The 10,307-nt window shown below is 42.8% G+C and overlaps 1 protein-coding gene across 1 annotated transcript in view; it reads left to right on the top strand.

Moving 5' to 3' along the window:
* VPS39 (VPS39, HOPS complex subunit) overlaps window positions 1-10,307 on the top strand; it is a 70,569-nt gene that overhangs the window by 27,627 nt on the left and 32,635 nt on the right. Inside the window, exons 9-16 of the mRNA XM_019519069.1 lie at window positions 90-273; window positions 1,233-1,353; window positions 1,889-2,009; window positions 5,518-5,647; window positions 6,580-6,722; window positions 7,302-7,445; window positions 7,997-8,138; window positions 8,534-8,620. Coding sequence (XP_019374614.1) covers window positions 90-273; window positions 1,233-1,353; window positions 1,889-2,009; window positions 5,518-5,647; window positions 6,580-6,722; window positions 7,302-7,445; window positions 7,997-8,138; window positions 8,534-8,620 — 1,072 coding nt within the window. The remainder of the gene's footprint in view (window positions 1-89; window positions 274-1,232; window positions 1,354-1,888; window positions 2,010-5,517; window positions 5,648-6,579; window positions 6,723-7,301; window positions 7,446-7,996; window positions 8,139-8,533; window positions 8,621-10,307) is intronic.

Below are 10,307 nucleotides of genomic sequence, written 5' to 3'. Positions count from 1 at the left end.
TTTTTTTTTTTGTCTGTTTACTTTATCTAGAATTGGGAGTTCAAGCCCATTCCATAGCATTCGTTATTTGCTTTCTTTTCTTCTAACAGGTGGATGGAAAAGGATCTATCAAAGAACTGTTCCCAACAGGGAAGCAGCTTGAGCCACTGGTTGCCCCTTTAGCAGACAGAAAAGTTGCAGTTGGCCAAGATGATCTAACAGTAGTTCTTAATGAAGAAGGGGTCTGTACCCAGAAATGTGCCTTGAATTGGACAGATATTCCCATAGCTATGGGTGAGGACTTAGCAGCAGTTTCTTTTCTTTCCTTATCAGACATTCAATGGTGACTGGTTTTTACTCACTTAAGTTTTTGGCCCTTATGAATGGAACCAAACTAAACTTTTACTATTTTAGGCTGCTTGTAGATGTTAGACACAAACAAACAAAAAAACCCCCACCCCAAAACAAAATGGTAATTTACTTTAAACTTGGCCTGCTCCTGCGCAGAGCCCAACACATACCCAGAAGAGGCAGCATGCTAGTTGGATCTGGCTCATCCAATGTTTGTCTAGATCGGGCGCTTTAGCAGGGCTTTTTTGGTGCTTTTATCTAATAGCTGATTGAATTGATAAAAATGCCAAAAAGCCCCACTGAAGCACCTAACGGATACAGGTGCTGCAGAGCCAGGTCAAGGTTACACTTTGCTGCTTCTGTTAAAGCACATTTTTTTAACATCTGCAAGCAACCTTAATGTATAAGATTTTTGTTTTTAGCTTGCAACTTCTCTTATTAAGAACATCTGAGCACTCAGTAGTATATCCTCATTTCTGTCTTGAGCAGAGTTGTATGCATGGTATTTCTATTTCTTCTATTTGCTCTCAATTTTGTTTTGCTTCCATTTCCTTAATGGTAAAATGGAGATAATCCCCCTTTGCAAAGTTGTTTGAAATTCACATGTGAAAGGCAGAATGTAAGTGCCAAGTATTTCTGGAAGTAAAACCTTGCTGAGGCTTTTGTCAGCCTTTGAGTGTCATGTAGGTGGGTGAAGTGTCATGGGGTGGGTGAAGAGAGAAACACCTATAATGTACTAACAAATTATTTTAATTTCAAGTGTCATTCTCTGTCATGTATTAAGGGGGAGGTAAAAGGCACAGTTTACTAGAAACTTCTGATAAAAAGTTATTCTATGAGTCATAGCCTGTTACAGCATATACTGGAGAAATATCAGTCTGCTTGTTTAATTTCCCAAATAGAACATCAGCCTCCGTACATCATTGCTGTGCTGCCAAGATATGTAGAGATCCGTACCTTTGAACCACGGCTGCTGGTGCAGAGTATCGAACTGCAGAGACCACGCTTCATCACATCTGGAGGGTAAGAGAGCATTTCCTTTTTTCAGTCTATTCATATCCCTTGTCTCTTTCCTCTTTGACAATTTCTATGAACTGTTCCATGCCAAACTGGAACTAAAACAATGTTAGGAGTACTGTCATCACTGTCTCTCTAGATTTGTAGTCAGACTTGATGACTTGTGGTTAACAACCCTAATAATCAGTCCTCCCCAAAAAAGCTGTGCTGCATTTACAGTTACTGGGTAGGTGGTGATACTATTCTCTTCCATTCTCTTGCATTCTGTAGACTATACTAGTATGTTTTTACTGTGCTTTTTCCTTCTGCTGCAGTTTGGCACCAAGCATTTGCATCCTCATTTCTCAGTGTTAAACTCTTTTTGATTTAGTTTACCCTGGTAATTTTTTGTGTACAGTATATTTGCCCTCCACTTGGTCAAAGGTGAGCACTGACAAGGTTGCACCAAACCTGTTCTGTGAAACTCTCTACTGGGATACTACTCATGCTTACCTGGTACATCTTGATAACTGGCCTCTTCTTCTTCCTCTTCTGTTTGTAGTACGAATATTGTATACGTGGCCAGCAATCACTTTGTTTGGCGTCTTATTCCAGTCTCTATTGCAACCCAGATACAACAGCTTTTACAAGACAAGCAATTTGAACTGGCTCTACAATTGGCAGTAAGTACCTGTTTCTTGGTATAGAAGCATACAGCAGAATCTTTTTAATGTTTTGATTGGTATTGTTGCTACCAACTACTACTGCTGTCCTGATATCTAACCTCCCTATTGTGGGCCTTGCACAAACTGTTTCCTCTTGGCTAATTCTTTAGCTATATTGCAACTCCTGGGCTCTTGGCTGTAGTTCTTTTGTTGCCAGTTCTCTGGTTTTATAGACTGGGGTTCTATATCTTCTTATGGATGTCGTCTATGATGATGATTTTTTCCCATAGACCTTTGTAAAGAACATGGTATTTTCTCGGTAGACTTTTGGTCAATCAAGGCTTCCAAACCTTGTACTCAGACCATTTAACCATTTTTGTGGCTCTTTAGATGACCACGATTATTCTGAGCAGTTGTGTAGGTCACCAGTCCATCCACTAAAAATGCCATAGACTCCTTAAGATGCTATGGCCTGTATGGGTGCTAAGGCTATCGTAACTTCATCCTTGCTTCACTAAAACAAAGCAGGACAGGGTGCTCTGACATACAACTAAAGCAGGGTTTCTCAACCTTCAGTCCATGGGCTGGATCTATCCCCAGCACTGTCATCCAGCTTGTGGGGTTCCCCACAGGCTCTAGAAACGTGTAGGCCTGGGTGGCCCCTGAAATCCAGTCTTGATGCATGGGAGGCAGCACCTGGTCCCAGTACCCAATTTAGCTCACAGGCAGGCCCCATGCCACTCATTTGGCCTGCAGGGTCAAAATATTGAGCCACTATTGCACTAAAATTAGTAAAAAAACCCCCGAAAAACAACCCCCCCCCACTGTATAGTGTATGTATGGAAGGCTAGAGGTTGCTCCCTCTTTTTTGTGTAACTGTAAACCCAGTAAATTTTTAAATTCTTTTTGATTTATTCTTCTAAGAGAGATCAGAGGTCCCTTTAGAGGTCCTAGATAACATATTTTCCAACGTTTCATGGCCGAGGTAAAAATATGCCAAACTAGCTACTTCTGCTGAGGCTACATTCCTCAATATTTTTCTTGAAATACCTGATCTGAGTAGACAGAGAACCTGGTCCATCTGCCCACAGATCTAGATGACTTGGTGTACTGCTCACAGCAGTGGTGCCCAACCTTTTGGGTTTGTGGGCTAGATGAGTGATGCCAGGTAAGTGTGCAGGCTGGATCTGGTCTGTGGGCATGTGGCACTGGTCCAGCTGGGTCTGATCCTACTGTGTGGAAGTAGCCTGGCACTAATTGCCACTGCTTCCCTGCTGTCAAATGTCTTGACTCTATGGGACACTGCAGATCAGATGACATTTAGTTCTGTGGAACAGATCTGGCCCACAGGCCAGAGGTTGAGCACCCCTGCTTTTGAGCCTTTAAATCAAGGCTGGTATAATGGCAGGGAAATGGGACAACTCCCTTTAATGTCGTGGTGTAAAAAAAAGCGTACCCTCATTTGCCTTACATTGTTGCAGTGTCTAGAATAAAGTGTCAAACTTACTCTTCGGGGAAGCAAATTCAGTTTACAATTACAATTCTTGGGCCAGGGTATAAAGTCAGGATTTACATACTCCCTGCTTCATATAGGCTTGTCTGAACGGCAAATGCAGCATTTCATAGAGAAAGGCAGGAAACGGGCCTTTAAGTTATCGCTCAACTACTTAGTTATGTTCAGTAATGTCTTGTTGTTAGTTTTGCACAGGGATGTTGCCTCATGCCCATTTTGCTGCTTCTGCCCTTTTCTGTGCAAGAGATCCCCATTCTTTTTCCCTTTCTCTGCATTCCTTTCCTTGCAGTAACTTAAGCTCTTCCCTATGTTAGTGGACTTTTCTACAATCTCTTATCCTACTTCGATGCAAAATTAAGCAACCAAGTAGTTAGTGCTTATACTTAAGCCACATACAGATGTTCCATTTCTACCTGGAGAATTGCCATTCTCCCTGTTGAACCCAAAAGTGTGCAGACATTCAAGCTTTTTCTCCCAGAACAACAATGGCTACCCCAAGAAAAGAAGAACCCAGGAGCAACCAGATTTACAGTGCTCCTGGGAGACTAGATGTCTGCACCCTTTCCTCAGGCTTGACTTCTCGTGGGGACCAGGCATGGGAGCCAAAGCAGAGGCTCCTGTGCCTTCTTGAGAGCTTAGTCAACCCAGTTGGAGACCAGTGCAGAGGGAACGGGGGGGCAGCTGCTCCTCTGCCTCCCCCAACCCTCCCTCCCCATAAACTGGGGGGAAGTTGGGGGAAAGAAGGAGCAGTCCCAGCTGCTCCCTGTCTGCTTTTTACACACATTCCCAGCATGAGAAGTAGACAAGAGCTTTGTTATGTCACTCCCCCAGCTCAGTTCCTGAGTAGTGGGAACAGAGTGCAGGGAGCGTGGCCCCCTGACCTGCCTCCTACTCAGCTGAGTGGCTGGGGGGTCAAGCCAGGTCTTTGGTGGCTTCACTTTGCCTTGCCCTGCTGTTCAGCTGAGCAGCCCGGTTGACAATTTGAAAAACTGGAAGGCACAGGGGCCTGGTATGCTGAAGCCTTCCCAGGTCTGCCTCCCAGCCCTGCCAGTTTCCATTTGCTGCCCAGCTGACTGGGAGCAGTGCAGGGCGAGGCAGGCTGCTGTGGGAGCCTTGCTGCCTGGTAAAATTACCCTGCCTAGGCCCACATTGCTCGGGGTCAGCCTGTCTGCAGTGCCACGCCCCTGCAGCAAAGCTCATGGAACCTTGTCTTGCTTAGGATTATAGGTGGTTTTGTGTGGCTTTCCAACTTCTGGGCTATTTTGTACCAGAAGAAATTTCTTCTGATTTAGAAACAAACATCTGTATGCAACTTAACTTCACTAGGCATCGTAGCACAGACAGGAAGGTTCTAAATCCTGAGCCACTGTTTCAGGTTGTCTGCAGATCAGGGTAGATAACAGCATATGTATTATCTAGATTGCTACAGTAATCTTCCAGATGCAGTTTGGGCTCCAAACTTGGTTGCCATTTTAAATAAGTGATGTGGAAATGCCTTATGGGCAATAAATCCATCAGTCCATTTGACGTGTTTGGCCTTCAGGCTTTAACTAGGTTAGAGCCCCACTGTGGTAAGCATGAGATAAACACAGGCAGTGGCGGTCCTTGCCTCAGCAAATGGACAGCCTTTGACTGTGTCTTTCTCTCCTTAAGCATGCATGGAGGGAAGATTATTTATTCAGACACTGAGGGGGGAAGGCAGTGCTCTGGCCACTGTCGTAAGGTTTTGATCTTGGGTGCTACTGAAGTGTTTGTCACTAGCTGTAATGTGATTAAATGTCTTTCTCTTCCTCAATCACTTGCCCCTTTGGCTATTTTGCATCAAGCTACTATTAGTTCTGCCTGTCCTCAGCAAGCGTTTCTGTTTCAGAGACTGAGAAAGACTTGGGAAAATCCCAGGCTGGTTTCACTGAAATTTAAACTGCAAGACCTGTCAGTGTTTTCTCCTTATTTCTCTAACTTGTATTTAAGCACAAGAACTCTTGATATTCATAAGTTTTTGTGTTTGTGTAGGAAATGAAGGATGATTCAGATAGTGAGAAGCGGCAACAAATTCATCACATTAAGAACCTGTATGCTTTCAACCTCTTCTGCCAGAAGCGTTTTGATGATTCCATGCAAGTTTTTGCCAAGCTCGGTACAGGTAACTTGGTATAGGCTGGAATTGAGGAGTTTTGGAAAGGGGAGGCTACTGTAAATCTTTCTGGATTTGACTTAGAATGGAGGGTGGAAGAAAACCCACATTGTCGTTAACTCGGTGATGAATTTATTCAGACTTTTGTACATGGGGAAATAGCCTGAAATAGCTTTTCTTTACTACTTCCTGTATGTGTGCACTTTTTCCTTATTAAAAGTGCGTTTGTGGCTTTAGCCTAATCCACATCATTTGTTCAGAATATCTTTCCGTCTTCCTTATGTAGAGAAACTTTTTGGTGTTGAAGTCCCCTAATGCCCTATCAAAAGTATTACTGCATGGTCTAAGGGGTATCTGTAGGCTTTCCAGTTCCTGCTGTCTCAGCGTCATCCACGGCTAAAAAAAAAAAAAAAAAAAAAAAAAGTAATGACTTTGTGCCCAATTTCCTGTTCAACAGACATGAAGGTCTTGGAGTGAGAGCAAATAACAATCATGGGGAATTCTTTGAGTTATGAGTATAGAAAAGGATGAATGAATGGTTACTTTTAGACTGCATCCCTGCACTAGTGTTTATTGGGAGACTCGAGGGTTACAACCCACTGACTTCTGAGGAGATGCGAGTGCCAGATTCAGTTTTGAAAAAAGCAAGCAGCTTTTGAAAATTTTATCTCTAGTGTCTAGAGAAAAAAATTAAGAGCTCTAAGAGTCCTAATTCTTGTAAACTAATGGGAGTTAATAAATTCCATGAAACTGATACTTGTCTTATCCATCATTGTTGTGTAATATGGGGTTAACACTTGTCAGATTGGCAACCAGCTATGTAGTGTGGGTTTGTAGCTGAACAACTCTAATCACTAATTCTGTAAAAATACAGGATTTTGAAAAGCAGGATTTTGTGAGAATCACAAATAGTGATGGTGTGTGGTTGTGTTTTTGCTTAGATCCTACACATGTAATGGGTTTGTATCCTGATCTGCTGCCTACTGATTATAGAAAGCAGTTGCAGTATCCCAACCCTTTGCCAGTGCTCTCTGGGGCTGAGCTTGAGAAGGCACACTTAGCACTCATAGACTACCTAACACAGGTAAGTGCCATTACCCATCAACCTTTAGAAAGTGGGTTTTCAAGTTTCCTGGACTTAAATAATTAAGAGAAATAACTATTTTTCTCTGTTGAATTCTTTTAGCTAACTTGTCAGATCTAGTGGAGGATACCACCAAAGGCCATTGGCAGTTTTGAAGTCTTACCTGACTTCTTTTATAGTGTAAAAGTTAACATAGATTAACAATATGCTTGCCTGAAAATGTAAAACTGATGTTTTGGAGATTTACCCCTCTAATGGCTGTAAGCAATTATCAATTCTGTACTGCCATTTCCCTTCTTTTGACAAGAACATACTACAAGAATACTTGTTCTTCAGCTTTGGCTTGGTAGAGGGTCTGGCAGTGGGTGTAAGAATGCTATTTTAACTATATTTCCAGTTGTCCGAATGATGTAAGAACACATATTGAATCTATACTGAGATGCATGATGAGAGAAGTGGTGGGCATGTGTAATGAAAATCACAAGGGTGGTTTAGGTAGGCTGCCTTTTCCTTTCGAGTGATATTAACAGGTAAGTACATGGATTTTCTTTCTTTTTAATCCTATCTTGTGTTCTGCAGAAAAGAAGTCAGCTGGTAAAGAAGCTGAATGACTCGGACCACCAATCTAGCACCTCACCCCTCATGGAGGGAACACCCACAATCAAATCCAAAAAGAAGCTGCTGCAGATAATTGACACCACTCTGCTGAAGTGTTACCTGCATGTGAGTTCCATGCCTGACCTGGACTGTGTCTGTCTGTAAAATGCAGCATCCACTGGGGATTTGGGATGGAGGAATTAGGATAAAGAATAAATTAATTTCAGATTTGAGCCTTGATCACTTCATGAGCTCTGAAAGCTCTCTGTAAATCTTAATTTGGCTTTGGCTTTTTCTTCATTAAGAACACACAGTTTCAGTGGGAAAAAGCCCTTTCAGATTGCAGAGACAAGTAAGCATGTTTTTCATTTAATTAAATCTTCTGCAGTTAACCAGATGAATATTGGAGATCTTCACTCCTGAGGGTGTTTTCTTGGGTTCTCCCCGGGCCCCTTTAAAGTGGCCTCCAACCTAGGGAGGGAAGTATTACTGATGTATTGGCCACTGGCCACCCTCTGTTCCCCCCCGGACATCAAAGTGGAATTGCATGCAACAGGGACACAGTAGAAGACTTACTGTCAAATATTTGTTTCCTATGCTATTGACTCCTGTTGCTAACCATAAGCTTGGGATACCCAGTATGTGAATCAAGACCCAATCCCCACTCTTCCTTGTAGACAAATGTAGCCCTTGTGGCACCATTGCTACGTTTGGAGAACAATCACTGCCACATTGAAGAGAGTGAACATGTGTTGAAGAAGGCGCATAAATACAGTGAACTGATAATACTATATGAGAAGAAGGGGTTGCATGAAAAAGGTAAGTGGAATTGAGGAGTGAATAGAAGCATATGTTTGCATCTTAATTCCTTTCTGGCAGGAACCCATTCATCCATTTTTAAACTTACAGCCAGTATTTGTGAGTGGTTACATAGTGTCAGTCTCGATTGATTGTTTGTTTTTTGTTAAGTCAGCTTGTCATGTGTTCATTCATGTTGTGCCTGGCATATGCCATTGCGTGGACTTTTTTGTGCAACAAAGCCTGTGAGCAGGTATGCACAGGCATATTCCTTCCCAACGTACATTGTTCTGCTGGCATTGTGGAGAGGGCAAAAATATTTCTCTCTCCTCTGCCCCAAGTCTTTTGGAAACACAGTCTGAGGAAACTTTCTGAAACCAAAAAATAATTTCCTGACATCTCTGTTTTGCTAAAAGCTTTGCAGGTATTAGTGGATCAGTCAAAGAAAGCCAATTCGCCATTGAAGGGTCATGAGAGGACGGTGCAATATCTACAGCATTTGGGTAAGCGCAAACCATGAGCATGCTGAGAATTTCCCTTTTAAAGGGACACTTCCCATCTTCTTTCCTTCAATTTTGTGTATTGCTGTTCTACATTTTTGTAGCTTGTAACGCTAGAAGGGATCATTGTTACCTTGTTTGACCTGCATTGTATAGGCCACAGGACTTCTGTGAATAGAAAACAAACTAGTGTCTTTCTTTCAAAAACATCCCATTTTTAATTTTAGAAATAGCTAATAATGCAGAATTCACCACAGACTTGGCTTAGTTGTTCAGTGTTTGCTTGCCCACATTGTTAAAATTTGTGCTCTATTGCTCATTCTGTATACTGTGAGCTCATACCCATTTGTTCTTGCTGTATGTATGTCTGCTAGACTGAAGAACCATTTTTAAAGTATTTCTTATATGTGCACATTGGAGATGTATATCCCTGATCACCTTATCCCTTAATAATCCTTCTGGTAAGTTAAGTAAGTTGGACTCCTGGATCTTTCTTAAAAAGTGGTTTACCATTTTGATCATTGTGGTTCTTTCGTAAGCCATGACTCCTGTCCAGTTTTTCAACATCTTTCTTGAAACCCTAGCACCAGAACTGGGCACGGTATTCCTGTAACAGTCACAGCAGTGCCAACTGCAGCAGCAATGTTAACCACTCTACCCTTACTCAGTATTCTTCTGTCCAAGGATTACAGTCCTTTTGGCCACAGCATCATTCTGAAAACTTGTGCTCAGCTAATTATGCCCATGACATAAGTCTTTTTTTGTTTTGTTCTTTTGTTCAGTGTAATACTTTCCCAGGATAGAGTGTAGCTTTCTATTCCCAGAGGTGAACTTTAGCTGCATCAGTGCATATATTGTTTACCTATGTCCAGTGTACCTAGTGAATCCAGATGTGTTTTTTGTCATCAGCAGCCTGTCTTCCTTACTTACCATTCTTCTAATCTTTCTTCTAGGTCACTTAGTAAATAGTGACAGACTGACAGAGCCTACTGGTACCATGTCTGCTTGGTTCTGAGACCAAACTTTTAGACTTTCTAAAGCATTCCTGTAGCAGGCTCAAGACAATCTGCTCAGTGTTTGCTCTAGTGGTCAAGCCAGCCTGCTTGTGCTCCTTGGTCTCCTCTTTCTGCCTCCTACTTCTCATCTGCCATGACCTGATCTTTAGGGTTTTTAATAAGGGAGGCTGTCGACAGAGACTGGGTAGTCTAGGTATCTTTTCTCAGGGTGTGATCCTCCGGGCTACTCTGCCCCCAAATCCTATGGGATGAGACTCCTTTGAGACAACCTCAACTGAGCCTTACAAGCAATAATTGTGACCACCAGCAGCCCTCATAGTCATGTGCATGCCTTGCAGATGTTAGTTATATCAGTTACCTGTCCTAGGAGGCACTTTGCCTCAATATACAGTTTGGCTGTCCTGGCTTCTATCCCCTTTCTCTAGCTGGGCTCCTTTAGTCTAGGCCCATAGCACTGGCCCAGAGCTCCAGCCCCTCTGACTGTGGGCCCTGGCCCTGTTTTTTTCCTCCTTGGGCTCTGACCCTTGGCCCTCACAGCCCCACATCCTACCCTAGCAGGGTCCTAAGCCTTGGCGTGCCTCACCTCTGCAATCACCCTTTACTGCCACTTCCAGTCTGCTGATTAACTTCAACATGGAAGTAAGCTGTGGCTCCCCCCCCCCCCAAAAAAAAAA

The sequence above is a fragment of the Gavialis gangeticus genome, unplaced genomic scaffold, assembly GCF_001723915.1.
Source record: "Gavialis gangeticus isolate Ggan-Ray unplaced genomic scaffold, GavGan_comp1, whole genome shotgun sequence".
NCBI lineage: Eukaryota > Metazoa > Chordata > Crocodylia > Gavialidae > Gavialis > Gavialis gangeticus.
Note: the sequence above shows the minus strand (reverse complement) of the source record. Positions and strands in the feature narration are given on the sequence as shown.